The 15,753-nt window shown below is 31.4% G+C and overlaps 1 protein-coding gene across 7 annotated transcripts; it reads right to left on the bottom strand.

The window, feature by feature from the left end:
* Positions 1-2,554: 2,554 nt before the first annotated feature.
* Positions 2,555-14,121, bottom strand: LOC141671782 (protein DETOXIFICATION 46, chloroplastic-like). Of its 7 annotated transcripts, XM_074478135.1 has the most exons (20): positions 13,534-13,672; positions 12,800-12,905; positions 11,595-11,689; positions 10,867-10,975; positions 10,686-10,741; positions 8,706-8,761; positions 8,270-8,408; positions 8,010-8,147; positions 7,859-7,927; positions 7,648-7,758; positions 6,924-7,055; positions 6,733-6,810; positions 6,133-6,204; positions 5,750-5,812; positions 4,719-5,664; positions 4,519-4,582; positions 3,442-3,567; positions 3,254-3,367; positions 2,976-3,158; positions 2,555-2,815 (listed from the first exon to the last, which is right to left on the bottom strand). In XM_074478135.1, exons 3-15 carry the CDS (start codon positions 11,646-11,648, stop codon positions 5,563-5,565), a joined length of 1,179 nt encoding a protein of 392 aa, XP_074334236.1. In that variant the 5' UTR covers positions 11,649-11,689; positions 12,800-12,905; positions 13,534-13,672; the 3' UTR covers positions 2,555-2,815; positions 2,976-3,158; positions 3,254-3,367; positions 3,442-3,567; positions 4,519-4,582; positions 4,719-5,562. The 7 variants fall into 7 exon arrangements, with proteins under 7 accessions (XP_074334236.1, XP_074334235.1, XP_074334234.1 ...); XM_074478134.1 differs by lacking the exon at positions 12,800-12,905 and having other exon boundaries at positions 5,750-5,828; positions 13,534-14,121; XM_074478133.1 differs by lacking the exon at positions 12,800-12,905 and having other exon boundaries at positions 4,719-5,659; positions 5,750-5,828; positions 13,534-14,121.
* Between the last annotated feature and the right edge of the window lie 1,632 nt (positions 14,122-15,753).

Here is a 15,753-nt window from a genome sequence, read left to right as displayed (position 1 = left end):
ATCTTTGATTCAATTAAATCATTTGCTCTCTCTCGCAATTTTTCAATTTCATCCTGTATATGCAATATATTTTAGGAGACATTATATAAGATAAAATACAAGTTGTAATTAGTGATTAATAAGCAAAAACTGGTGATTAAACTATCAAGTATTAATGATTTTATAGTAGTAAATTAGTGATTAAAGTTCAAGAAGTAGTGATTATACCTTTTCCTCATGTGTTTTTCCTGAATCACTCTGCGTAATTTCCATTTCTTTTTCAGCATCTTTGTCACGCTGTGTTTTTTTTAATTGTTAGTAGTGGTTTTTTATGTAATATTGTATTAAGATCGATGATTTTTTAAATTACCTGATTTTGATCTTTTACAATATCATCTTTCTTTCGTCCATCCTGACTCTGTTCCCAGTCATCATTACCAGCTCCAAATCCAGTATATTCATTGTTATCCAAGTTCTTTTGCTTGGAATTTAAAACATAAAGAATTAATCAATTTAACAAAGTATTGAAAAAAAAATGAACAAATGTTTAATGGTTTTAAATTTTGCCTTTTTGGATATATTTTCCTTCTGTGATTGTTGTTCCAAATATTCCCTCAATGGTGGCAAAACAGCACCAACACCAAAAACTCTGTTGAACACTTCAAGTGCTTGTCTTTGTTTTAACAGTTCCTCATGCCAACCTTTGTAAGACGGAAAGTGCCTCTCAACAAAGTTGATTCCTCTGTGGCGTACTCGGTCTATATAGAATAACTACATAACAACAGATTTATAAATACATTTATTTCTAAAAAATAACAATTTACATAATACAAATAAATACAATTTTTACCATAAAAAAAACCATAGATCCCCAGAAGAAAACATAATTATTTTTGTTCCAACTATCAGTTGCTTTGACGAGGTAGGAAATTAGGTACTCTGCCCAATTAAACTTGCACAAATTATCAAGTTCGCTATCCAACTTAAGAAGTTGTTTGTCAATGTATGCATGTGCTGGTGTTCCAAACATGACATTTGACAAAACTATAACAACATTCAGTTTGAAATTTTCATTCAGCCCTTGACCATTCATTAGATCGACCACCATTCCAGTTGTAATTTGTTCCCTTTTGCCAGCAGGAAATTGTTCTAACCACTGTTCAGTCCTCTTCTGGTACTTGTCTCCTGATGCCAGCATGATAAAGTTTCCTCCATAGGGGATTCCCAACACATCAAAAACATCTTCCTCGGTGATTTCTATGTTTGAATGTTTCAGCCTCAAAGAAACATGGTTATGGTCAAAAATATGAAAGATGTTATATGCAAGCTTTGATGGCAACAATTCCAAACAGGAAATCAACTAGATGCTCGAATCCAGAATCTCTAACCCATTCCTTTTGTTCTTTTGAGAGGTAGTATACCATTTGGCTAAAAAGTCTTGGAGAATTCCTGATTTTTAAATCTCCTTTTTGTTTATTGATATGCACAGCACCTTCAATCTGATTGATATTTTTTAAAATAAAAAAAATGTTAGATACTATAAAGGAAGCACAAGAATTTACTTTTATTATCCATATGATTTACCTCAGTGACCAGTTTTGCAGCTTTCTTTTTCGGAATTCTCAAATTTGCCCTTTTTCTCTTTATCTCTTTATCTTCACCTTCAATGTTATCATGTTTATAAAATTGCAACTTTAACAGTGATACAATATAGTGATTAGAATGTGTAATTTATTGATTACTATGGACAGTTTAGTGAATAACACGTTTAATATAGTGATTTATTTACCTTTTTCTCTGTCCTCTTCTTCCACTTGTTCATTTTCGGTTTCTTGCTTGCTTCTTGGTCTTGAACTTGATCTTGATTGTCTTGTGTTTCAGTTTCTTCAAATTCCATTTCTTCTTCAACATTGCTTTGAATAGTCTGTTTTGTCTGGTTATAAAAATTAATAATTCAATATCTAGCAATTTCTGTCTATAATTTAAAATTTAACTAAATTTAACGGTTTTTAATTTTTTAGGGTTCACCAACTCCTTAAATAGGTTTTAAAAATATTTTCCTCTTTTTTTACTAAATAGAAACTAGGATGGATATTACATCTATTTAGGGTCTAGGGTTTGGGGTTTGGGGCCTTTAGGCCCTAAACCTAGACCCTAAACCCTAATTTTTGCTAGGATTTAGGGCTGTTAGGCCGTAAATCCTAAAAACCAGATTGTATAAATAATGATTACTATCCAAATTTTAAAATTTAACTAAATTTAACATTTTTAATTTTTTAGGGTTCACCAACTCCTTAAATAGGTTTTAAAAATATTTACCTCTTTTTTTACTAAATAGAAACTAAGATAAATATTGCTGAAAATGGCTTTCATCAATGTCGTAACATGTTTATACAATACCTTTACTCGATTGAACTCATCCTGAACTTGCTGCACTTCACCCTTCTTTTTTAACTATGATGACACATCCTTTTTCTTTTTCTACGTAAAATTAAAAAGAATGTAAGAATCCTTCCTATGACATTTTTATTTCGAGGCTGACTAAAATTAAAAGGAATAAGTACATGTAAATTACCACAACTATTCAGAGGCTGACTAAATTTCGAGGCCATGCTAAGTGAGAACCAACAGTTTCACGAACTTTTTCTATTTCACCAGGTATTGGCACAAGAACTAATGCGTCTGGTTGTATGTGTCCGTCAACCGACACATGAACGTGTCCAAGCATTAGTGGCACTCCATGTACTGTAACACTCATTTCTTCATCATCGAAAAGCGTACCATAAGCAACTTTGTTTTCAATGCTATTGACAGCAAGCTCAGAAATTTTTGGACCCTACAATTATGAATCATAAGTTTATATGTGTTTAAAATCCTAGAAAACAGACTGTATAAGCAGTGATTTCTATGTACAATTTAGTGATTACTATATGCAACTTAGTGATTAGTATGTAAAGTTTTAGTGAATAACATCTGTGTTATAATAATTTTTTTACCTTTTTCACTGCCCTTGTCTTCCGCTTGTTCATTTTTGGTTTGTTGGATGGTTCCAATTGTTCTTCACTTTATTGTGTCTCTTCTTGTTCAATCTCCATTTCATCTTGACTTTTTTGTTTCTCATGTTCTTCCTGAATATGCTCCTGAGTAGTCTTTGGTGTTTCTTGTATTTATATTTCATCCTACATAGAGGTGACAAGTAAGGTGAATAAGAAATGAAAAATCTGTTGACTAATCTGGCAAATTAGAAATAACAAAATAAGTTTAGAATACATACATCATTGTAGTTTTCTGGTCTTCCTGCAGTTTGCTTAAATTTTTTATTTGGTCTTGTATAAACCCTGATTTTCTTTACTGTTTCAGTATTTTTTTCTTGGAAGAGTATTTGGCTCTGCATCATTTATAAGAATTATGAAACTAATGAAAATATGAAATTAGTGTAAACAAATTTTAAATATATTATACCTTGTTCCATTGTATTTTCTTGATCTGTCGAATCTTCCAAGTCAACAAAGACAGGTGTGATTTGTCTTATTTGCCGAGTTGATTGTTTTATCCTTGAACTTCGTCGTGGTATTACTGTAGAAGCTCCTGTATAGATTGAACTCAAACATAATAATTTTCTCGAGAATCATACTAGAACAGAACATATCAAGGCTAGTTTACGACACTAATACAGGCAATGGCCAAGTATTTTGTTCAGTTCATTAATACAGGCAGACAGCTACCATGCAAAGAATCTATAATTATATATGTATTGCTTTAAATCTCAGTTCATAACGAATTTAGTAAATAGTATACAATAATCTGTATACTTTTGTTTTCCAAAATTGCCTAGTTTCAAGATAAATTAAAAGTGAATGGCTCTAAATATATGTGATTTCAAGATTCTTAAACAGCAGTTTACTTGCATTTAAATTACATATGCAAAAATAACAAAAGTTTTCACGAAAGAAACATCAACATTAAGTATTAAACCAATAAACATTCCTCAGTAAACTAAGGATTCGACAGTAAACATCAACATCAACATCAACATTCCACAGTAACAACGTTAAATATAACATAAATAGCAAAATCACCAATAAACCAAAACATAAGTCAGAACAAACAGTAAAATCTCATCATATCGAAGCACAAATTATCCTCGAATCTTATTATCATAAAATGTTCTATAATTAATAACTAATTCCAACTTAACAAAATTTTAGAATTCGCATGTTCTGTATTTAATCTAACTTAAATAATGGAAATCACTAAAATACAAGCATACATTCATCAAATTAAGATTATATATAAAATTTTGCAGTTTAATGTTATGAATTTTCATTAATATACATGTTCATCTAAATAATAATCTACAATATCATCTAACTAAATACATATAATTAATCACTAAACTATGTCTAATATATTGAAGATTCAGTATATATTCTTAAATAATCACTTAATATTTCAACAAAATCAATCAATTTTATTAAAAATTTTATTAAATAAAATGAAATTATGAAATTAAACAGTGTAGAACCTAATTCAACATACCTCCTCTAGTCCTAGCCATTTTTGCTTCAATAAAATGCTAAATATGATATGTTTGAAGATCAATCTGTTAGAATACACAATAATCATTAAAAAAGCCCTAAAAATCACTAAAATACGAGCATGCATTGATTAATTATAGTTTATATTTAAATTTATGCATATTATTGTGATGAATACCTGTAAAAGTACGAGATATGTACCTGTTCGGGTTGAATTTAGTCAGAAACTTTGAATTGAAGTTCTTCGTTGCAGCAAATGTAGAAAAGTAGTCCCATTGAACTCGTTTTTGAATGTACACTTTGAAATTATGTTGAAATTGAGTGAATAAATTCGAGAACTCATGTTGATGGTTGAAATCAGTGATTATTTCCGTTGATGAAGATGATGATGATGCTTTTAGAAGATGATGGAACAGTTTTGTGCAATTTTGTGCGCGTGAATTGTGTAACTGTTTTTTAATTTTAATTTCAAACTTAAAGGAACTGTTGTTTTTAGGCTGGGCTGCTGTTTAATTTTAATTTGGGCTGGGCCGTTTCTAGTTTTTATTTTAAGGCTGTTTCTTTTTGAACAGCCCCCTATATATATATATATAATTAGAAAGTATATTTAGTAAACTCTAATATGTATCTTTAATTTTATTTTTTTCCCCTATTTGCATTGAGAATAATTAATCTGTTCGAAATAGGTTTAATGATCTTTGGTCTTATTCACTTTTCTGTTCTAACTCTATTTTCTCTTAATTAAAACAACATATTATAAACGGGATTTCTTGTTTTAGTCTAATTCTGAATTTTTATTAAGTTATAAATAGGATTCATAATCTTATTTTGATTACGTTGACAGTTTTGGAATATGTTAATAATTTTCAATCAAGAAAGATAAAAATTGCCAAGCAAAAATATTAGTCAAAGTTTAAAAATATTAAATTGTGTTTATTACCAAGTCTCTTGTTTCCCTGTAAAATCACAGGTATTACGCTTACTAGTTTACTACAATGTACAAAGAACCTACATGATTTTCACCTGATCTATCCTAAATCCAAATCTAAGCAATATTTTGATTTCCCAAATAGTGAAATGGGGTTTTGTTAGACCAGAGTATTCCATCTTGTGAGGTCAGGCGTCCAAGAGCAATACCAAATCTAGACTGGAAAATAAAAAATAAAAAAAAAAGAAATTTATAATTGCAGTATGAGAATAAAAACATGATTAAGGAGTTAGTTACTAGTTACCCATTGAAATGCAGCTAATGCCCACCAGCAGACAGACAAACCAAGTCCCCGGTTGCTCAACAACTGTAAAATGCAACTCCTGTTTAAATTTCGTAGATCATCTGATTCTTGTTACTATAAAATGTTGAAATAGATTGACAATTTAACTGTAGTTTACGAGGAAGAAACAAGGATATTTATTCATTTCAGGTAATACTCGTTAGATTTGCAGCTGGTGCATCTACAAATATTCTTTTTACCAATTAAGATACACGTTCTTGGTGTAAAAGTATCTAATTGTGTTTTTTTCTTTTGAATAAACCATAAGCATATATAAACAATTCATACTTTATAGAAGTCAATGAAATTAACTTCATCTCATGAAAGTAATGCAAAAACATTACCATGAGTAGCAAAGCCCCACAAAAAACTATACCAGTCATTGACATACTGATAAACTTTAACTCGCGCCCAGCCTGCAAAAACAAAAAGAAAGGCTGACAGAGTCACAATATAATATTCCGGATTATACATATGATGTGCAAAAAGATACCGGTGGTATCAAATTCGTTGACATTATCATGGAAAAGAGAGATGGGGCAATGTACAACGGACACAGAACTTAACATATAATCTTTCAATTTGCTAATTTGGTTATATATGCTTACCCTTATCACCCCACAACATAATGAGACCAACACTGGAAAAATGTTCCAAAATTCAGGTATTGAAAATGTAATGCAAACATAAGCAACTTAGTAATTTTATAGTTCCGAAGTTGAACTTGAGTATCAAGTGATATGTCAGTAATTTCACATATGCTCAAACTTGAAGCTAAAGTTTTATTCTTAAGATATAATACAGTTACAACCAATATGGACAGAAAGTGGTCTATATATATCGATTGTTCTGGATTATTTAAAATTACTTGACCGAACTTGGACCAAAAATGTTTCTAATATGGAGAATCAGGACACCAAAGAAACTCTATAGTAAAGACTCACCAACAATGTCCCCTCAAGACCAGAAGTACTAGGTGTAACACACAGCGTGATAAAGTAAGGAACTAGCACTTTGTGCATCTGCAACAACATCAAATAAGATTATTTGTCTTTGGAGTTAAAAAATTACAGCCAACACTTTGCTTAAGAACAACAAAACAATTGTGAAAGAAGGAAAGAAATATGATACAAGCGACCTCCTTTGTGATCTCATTATCTGGTGAAAAAGCATAGGGAAACAACCAGGGAACAACAGTTCCAATGGATCCCAACATTACACCACTTAACGCTCCAACAATAACCAAAGATTTCAACAGCATCCGTGCCTGTTTAATACCGAAATATTTTGGAAAAGGACGAAACAAAAAATAATCAAAAAAATTTAATGACTTCACTTCAGAAGATACCGAACAATAAGTTATCTCACATGCAAAAAAAATAATTTAACATTACTTAAGAGAGAGAAAAAATAGCCTGGTTGATCCATTTACTCTGGTGCTGTGTATTTTTTAGGATTAAGGCCTGGCTTAGGATTATCTATTCCAACTTAACGCTACCGGAGAAAAAGTTGTCCCAAAGTTTATCATGCGAGTTTATATATAGAATACATGTTATTCCTTGGTAGTTCATTTTGTAAGATTAATAATCCAATGGAGAGTAAGGATCTAAATTGTACCACGTAGTGAACTAAAAATTGATGCAAAATAGTCTGAAATTATTTGAAGTATACCGAAACTAAATAGTCCTTTGTATTGTAAAATCAGAACACATAGTCATATCCCAAGCTTAATATCATAAAACAAACATATAGTTGCATCTTAAATCTTTTTCGAAAAGAAAACTCATTAATCGTCCTGGTTATTAATGAGGTAATCAATTTCAAAAAGACATTGTGAATAATCAATGAACTCTACTAACCTTTGACAAACTTCGTTTAGCTCCATGTAACAGCTCAGGCATAAACGATTGAGCCGTTTGAGCAAGAGGTTCTGCCCATACTGCACACATGAAGTACATTTGGATCATGACCTAGAATTATTCCAATTTGTTAAGGTGAATATTTAAAAGCTCCTCGCAAATACCAAGTAGAAACAGGAACAAATAGAAGGATACCACATTCTAAACTGACCTGATGAGCTGCAACTGTCTGAACACCCATAGATGTAGCAAAATAGACTAGAAGTGCATAAAACGCCACCTTAAAACTCAACTTGTGTCAGTGGTGTTACATTAGAGTAGATACACTGAGAGTATTGAGTATGAAATTGCGAGTCGCCAACCTTGGACATCATTAGTACAAAAACTGGTGCTGCAAGTTTATATATGTGTTGCATCTCGCTGAATGATGGAACAGAGAGAGCAAAGCCGTTATATCCTTTATTGTTCAGAGCCACAACCATCATATAAGCTGCAACAACCTGAAGCAGATTTCGGATCATAGAAGGAAAAGGGAAGTGTATAGGGTGTTTAAAGTGTGATGCAATAATAAAACTTTTGATAATTACTGTATAAAATAGCGTGTATTGCTCATTTATCATACTTGTGATGTCATTGTTGCCCATGCTGCTCCTGCAATACCGTAGCCAAGGAATGTGCACAGAACTACATCGCCAATCCCATTTATAGCACTAGCAACTATCAAAGCCTTCAGAGGTCCCCAAGAATCTTTCAAGCCAAGACTATATTTAAAAGACGGACACTTAAAAATTTGTCAAACAGGACTAATGTAAGTTTCTGCGGTACTCAAACAATAAAAGAATTATTTGGACAGACAGGCACTCGTCAGGGTATTTTACTGGTCATTTAGGTCAAGTATACCCGAACAAATCTAAGTGCATTTCTTATGTTACAAAATGAATACTACAGCAGTGGGGTAGCTTAAAGTTACAGAACAATATACAAACACAGATGACGCTTATTGTTATTTGACAACCCAAAAGAAACTCATCATATCGCTGAAATAGACTTGTATGCACCTTGCACTCTGAGCAACCCATCCAATGAGCACCGCTGGCCACGCCAAACCTCGAATCTACAAACAGGTTAAAATTTTTAGTAAAAATAAACCATTCTCAAAGCTGAAAACTATAAAGAAACATAAAATTAAGTTAGACGATATTCATATGTATGATATTTACTAATGTATATATTTTTAGTGTAAAGGTAAATAATATATTTATCAATATGTTATATTTATGGGTTAGATGTTTAAATATGTAACGTAACAGGTTGTTTAAAATAAGCCCAATTTTTAACGTGTCTTAATCCATTAGAATTAATATTAGGGTTTAGTTCTCAACATAAGTGATGAAATGCTCACATAATTCTAGACTTGATTATTAAAAAAAGTATAGAATATTGAATTAGAACTCTTCATGGGTTGCGATCCATCATAATTAACCACTGAGGCAGTGAATTTTTTGCAGTTAATTCCCACAAGTTTTATTGTCATTCATGTTTTTATTCGGATATTTCATTTTCTTAAAGTTGCCATGCATCAGTCTCGAACTTTTAGCCTACATAAATCATGTATGTTAGTGCTAAATCATGGACAAGAGAAATAGTACGACATAGAGGTGAACAAAATTATAAAAACATGTTATACTTCGTCCATCAAAAACTACCAACATAATACTATTTATTAGAAGGAAGTTTTAATGAATAGATTATATTTATCCAGATCTATGTGAACTCAGCACTCAGGCATTAACAGCTAATATATGTCTCATCGTCCAAAGTGTATAGCATAAATTTTAGCATATGCCAGAATGAGTGGACTTGTCAAGACCTTGGAAGAAGGGTTATTACTTCTAGAATTTGGGTTCTTCATGCCAAACTTCGTAAATTATGGACAATTTTCAACTTGTGGTCATCAAATATATAGTCGTAAATATGCAGAATAAACATAGCTATCCTCGTACATGGTGAATAACCAAATTTCAATTGAAATGAAATATTTAGAATAAATCAATGCAATTTAGGAGGAATCAATGGAAGGATATCAATTCAAATTATGGATTTTCGATCGCTTCACAAAGCTAGGATTTTCATCAAGCCTAACGTCTCTGCGCGCCTTATGAACATTGATTTGCCCTCGAGTAGCTGAACTAGGCCAAAACTAGCTACTAGGAAAAAAGACCACTCTTTGAACATCAAGCTTGTGGACAAGTTGCTTCCCTTTCTGTGCTTTTAAGCTGGCCTCTTCGATTACATTTCTCGGTTGAAAAGAGATGTCTTGAGTAATCGGAGAAACAATTTGATAAACAGATTTTATCTTGACTGACTCAATTAAGGTATTAGTATTTGTTCTATTAAACAACAAAGATCGCATTTCTTTAATTTCGTTCAAATAAGAGTTGTACCCGTATGGAACTATTCTGTTTCTCAGTATGATCTCTAGCATCATCTTTGATCGAAACTCTGGAAACAGAATGTTAAAGCACTTCCCTGTAATTATTTACTTTCTTTTATAGCCCAGAAAGGTCCTTATCAAAGTAAACCCCCTTTATTAGTAAGAAAGGAATTCATGATTTCAATCCTTCTTGCTCTTTCCGTTTTTCTTTTGATATGATAACCAGAACCACCTAGAAACCTTAGCCTATAATGCATTATATTATTTAGTATAAATATCCAGTATAACTTGACAATTAAATTCTCCAACATTTAAAACAAAATATCGAATTACAGAACTATACGGTCAAATATAAAAGAATCAAAGACACTAAGAGTAAAATTTAAAGATACAACTTCAAAAATATTTGTGAGATTTAGAGTAAAGGGGTTTGATCTCTATAGTATATTTATCAAAAAGTTAGTTTTCTAATATGAATAGCTTACCTTAATACAAATTACACGTGTCACTGATTATTGGCCAACAATAATACACCTATTCGCAATATAACATACTGATTGTTTAGCTAGGATATGAAAAGAGGTTTATTTGCCATAAAATGAACCTGGACATATTTGTTTGCTGAGTATATGATATCCACATTATGTGCTCCAGTAAAAGCTGGAAATTGTAATAAAGTAAAAGTGTGCATCACAGGTTAGCATCTGCTACAAGTGGAAGATAAAATGCATAATATAAAATAACCAAGACCCCACTGACACATATCTGAAAAGAGGCCCAAATACCTGTTAGTGCCCATGCTCCAAAGAATCTTGTAAACAAAAGCATCAACACACCACAAATCAACCCAACAAAAAGTAAGATAGATATCTGATGCTGCACTTCATCTTTACCCTGCACCAACCTGGATTAGTTCCAAAAAGCAAGAAAGATAATACAGAGATAGTAAAAGTAAAATCATTCCCAAAATTATACAAAATACGAAAAATGTGGAACTACATTAAGATATACTGAGTAAATTCTGTAATGAGAATATGAGTACGAAAGTAGCTTAAAGTTAAATAAAAGCATGTGCATACATATAACATTTATTAGAACCGTTATGCTTCTAGTAGTAGCAATTACCACAATTACCATGTGACCTGGAACAATACGAAAACAACTAATAAAAGTAGCTATGCTTGTGCTTATTTTATTCAAGTACGTCCATCTTTTATAATCAATATTCAAGACCAATCAATATTTGAATTGCGAGACTTGTTAACTGACTATTTCATTTGTAAAAGTTTGATTGTCGTTGTAGCTGGAAGAAAGATCAAGGCACTGGAGGTAATACAAGAAAGATGAGTCCAAATTATCTACCTTGTAGCAGAACTTTCTCATATGGTGCACACTCAAAACATTTCACTACGTCAAATTTATTTCTAGAGTAAAAGAAAGACTAACATTGGGATTCTGCGAAGGATAGTAACACAAATATGCTTCCGAAAGCAAAAAAAAATACATAACTAACCTTCCCAGCCAGTGCAGTGGCAACAAGGTTTGAGGTTGCAATAGAAAGGAACATAAACACATAACCTAAATCATCACACAACACTGTCCCGGGTCCTACAAACGAATAATCAAGGAATATAAGCTTAAACCGATCCTCTGTATGTAGTATACATCATAGTCACAAGTCATAGGAGACAAAGGTAGTCAAGATATGTACATTTGAACCACTACTATATGAATAAATGACAGCAACTGTTCATGCTATGCCGGGAAAGAAGTAAAGTGAAATCAGAATGTTAAATGCATCATCACTGGGGTATTCGCTAAACTCTCCTTTATTTTTGCAATGACTTTTCAAAATAATGACATAAAGTATGAAAGAAAATTAGAATAAGATTTTGGAACTCTTAAAGAAGGGAAGCTGGCTATATCCTAATATTTTTCTATTTAACATATTTAGTGAATCTTCTTCTTCAATGTGTGTATAATTTACAAGTCTTAGATTCATAACTGATTTTATGAACTCTTTTCACATTATCAACATTGTGTGAACTTAGGTACCATCATGGACGTAAATCAGTTTTGTGAAAAGAGATCTAGTTTTTTAGTACATTATCTTAGATTGCATGACAACACTAATTGCATGATGAGTGGTGGAACCAGAACTAGAATGTACCGGGGCTCAAATCTTTTAATAGTAAAATGTTCGTAACAATATTAAAAGTTTGTGATACTGAAAAAGTACACAAATCACCCTTAGACTTAGTTTACTCTTACTTGAAGGATAGCCAATGATAAAAATGACAAGTGAATTATGTAATTTTAAGTTTTTTCTATTGATAAATTTTGCATGTTTGATAGGTCCATAAACTAAATTCATTTTCCATGAAAATAGTACTCTCACCATCTCAGCAGCCAGTCGCAATATATATATATATATATATATATATATATATAGCCAGAGTTAGCTCGACTGAAATTTTTGGATAGAATTGTGCAATTGAGAGAAAAATTACATAATGAAAACTCAAAAATGTAATTCTAGAATTAAGGAAGGCAGTGGAAAGAAGTAGTCACTTTTTTCCTCTCGAATGTGATTAATAATCTCCTGAAATTTTACCTAACTCTAGAGTCTAGTTCAATTGTTTTATTTCCAAGCTATATTCTGAATCTTTTATTTTCGTATAAAGATATTACCTAAAAATAAATACAGTCTACACTAACCTTTCTATTTTAGCCAGGGGCTGGAAAATATATACACTGTTATGTGGAAGTCAGCACAGGGGCTTTAGCATCCCATAGCCACCCTCTGGTTTCCCCCACTTTATTGCTACACAAAAATAGATATACAGCACTAAAAAAGGTTATGTGTGAGTTATTACAATTGTCGATGCTCACAATTTTCATACAAACTATCCTCTCTCTTTTTCTGCAAAGCACACATACCATCCTTAGCTGTTGTAAATGATTATGTTAAGTTATCAACTCTTCCAAAACTTTATTAATAGATGGTCAAATGACATGGTATTAGAGGTCTTTTGATGAAAGCTTAATGGTCAATGAAAATCACGTTAGAGTTGTTTTTGACAAAATGTTTGGGTTCCTCAAAAAAATTATACATGGAAGTTTTGGTTGGACATTGGCCTAATAGAGGTTTCTAACAATAACACTTCCCTTTCGAAATTGAGTTTAGGGGATTTCGAGAAGAGTTCTGTTAATACTTCACAGTTCACACACACATAAGCCCACTATCATACATGTGAAACCCTGCATAGATTCCGAAAGAGTCCGTAACTTAACACATGAAACATCCAAAATCCCAAGTCCTTAACAATTTTAAACACAAATGAGGAAATTCATAGGGGAGCGGAGTTGAAATTATTAACAGCAATCCTAGTAAAATGAATAAGAAATAGGACAAAAAAGAAATCACAAGTGTAGAAGTGCAAGTAAAGTACCTAAAGCAGCAAGCTGAATAGAACTGGACTGACCAATGACAACAGTATCAATCAAACTCATCAAAGGCCCGCATAACCAAAGCCCAGTTGCAGGCCCAGAAAACCTGACTATCTCAACAATCTGACTCCAAAGGCTCTCATTGGCCACAAACACAACATTATTATCCACTTTGTCATCCCTACTACTTGCTCTGTTTTGTAAACATGTAGTTATAATACTATATCGATTTCTACGAGAACTTGCCGGGGAGACAAGAAGATGTGTATGATGTTTTTTAGAAAATGTGGCTGACATACAAGGAGGAAAGGATTGTTTGGAGAATGTATTGAATAATTTAGGGGTTGGGATAACAGGACTAATGGTAATGGTACAGGTAACAAGGGTTTCTAAATTCATTTCTTTGATTGTTGACTTGGACAAGACAACAAAGATGATACTAAAGATAGAATTATATCAGAGAAACTCTTGTTATGTACCAAGTCGAGGTAAAGTTCAGAGGTCCAGGAGGTTCAATAGATTCAATAATCAACCGTAGAGCCCTTAAATAAAGTTTAGCACTGTTTGGGAGAGTATATTGCAAGAAGCATTTTTCCTTCATTTCAAAAAATGAAAAAGTTCTCTCAAAAACACGGCCGGTCCGTTTCTACTTGTAAATGGTTGAAAATACCCATTCTGGAAGTATATGGCTGAAAATACCGTTTTGGATACACATTTGCCATTTGGGTATACTATTTTGTAGTAGATACGCATTTGTCAAATGCGTATCCAATTTATTTTTTTTTATTTTTTTTAAATCCCAATGGTAATACCCAAACTACAAATGCGTATCTTTTAGTAATTTTCTCGGATACCCAATTTTCAAATGCGTATTACACTTACCCAATTACAAAATGCGTAACCAAAACGGTATTTTCAGCCATGTGTTTTAAAAATGGGTATTTTCAGCTATTGCACCCAAAAAATGGTTATTTTTAAACATCACCCATAAAATAATATATATACCCGTATAACTAAACTAGAAATTATAATTTCACTTATCTATACCCTAACAACCATCATCCTCCTTAAATTCTTATTGCTTCCGACAAAAAACCCACACTCGTTGTCACATCCAAAATTTAACCGCAACTTTTTTTTCTTAATTACAATTAACACTAATTAATAAACGGTAATAAATTGATGTGTTAAAAAGATAAAAAAAAATGTTGAAAATAATAATTTATTTTGGAAAATTATCATTTTTAAAGTTGAAACTTATTTATAAAAATAAATAAACCATTTTTAAAAATAATATTTTTAAAACTTATTTATAAATGTTGAAACTTATTTATAAAAATATTAACATTTTTAAAGTTATTTTCAAAAATATAATTTTTTAAATTTTTTTTCAAAAATATGGTTTGCAACCTGTTACACAACTTAATTTTCAATTTTGAAAAGAGTGATTTCAAGGTTGCATTTGTTGCGTTTCAAATTTGCAAACTCTACAACCTTAAAATCAACTTTTAAAAAAAATTGCATAACATGATGCAGATCATTTTTTGAAAATGAAATTTAAAAAAGTGTATTTCTGAAAAATAAGTTTCGAAATGACAGTATTTCAAAATATTTTTAAACAAATCGGGTATTTTTGAAAAAAAACCTTTATTTTTTTTAGTAAATATTAACAGAACTGATAATTTTTTAAAGAGGTTATTTTTAGAGAGTTAAGTTCTGTGGAGTCCACTATTTTATTGGAGTCCTTGGAGTCCACGTATGTTCTGCAAGTAAAATATAGTTTAAAATATTGCAAAATATATTATTTTTTTAATGATGTTCTACAAACATCACTATATATTAAAATCTTGCAAACTGCATTCATCAATTATTTATATAATGGAGCAAATAGGGGGTTGGATGAGATATTTTACTCCACTTAAAATTGCTAAATTACCCCTCATTGATAAAATACAAATAATTATGAAATTTAATAACATGTATTAATTATACCTAAGTTATTATTACTTTTTATTAATAAATGCAAATAATTGTCATATTTAATAACATATGTTACTTGAACCTGATATAGATAGAAATAACAAACTAAACTTGAATTGACCAGAAGAGATGCCGAAAGCACCAACTTTTGGAGAAGTGATACAAAGAAGGATGTCCCTACCCACACTAGAAAAACTTAAAAGCAAATGTAGTACGAGGTACCTTTAATTCAGCATTGTCAG

The sequence above is a fragment of the Apium graveolens genome, chromosome 7 (genome assembly GCF_009905375.1).
Source record: "Apium graveolens cultivar Ventura chromosome 7, ASM990537v1, whole genome shotgun sequence".
NCBI classification, from domain to species: Eukaryota; Viridiplantae; Streptophyta; class Magnoliopsida; order Apiales; family Apiaceae; genus Apium; species Apium graveolens.
Note: the sequence above shows the minus strand (reverse complement) of the source record. Positions and strands in the feature narration are given on the sequence as shown.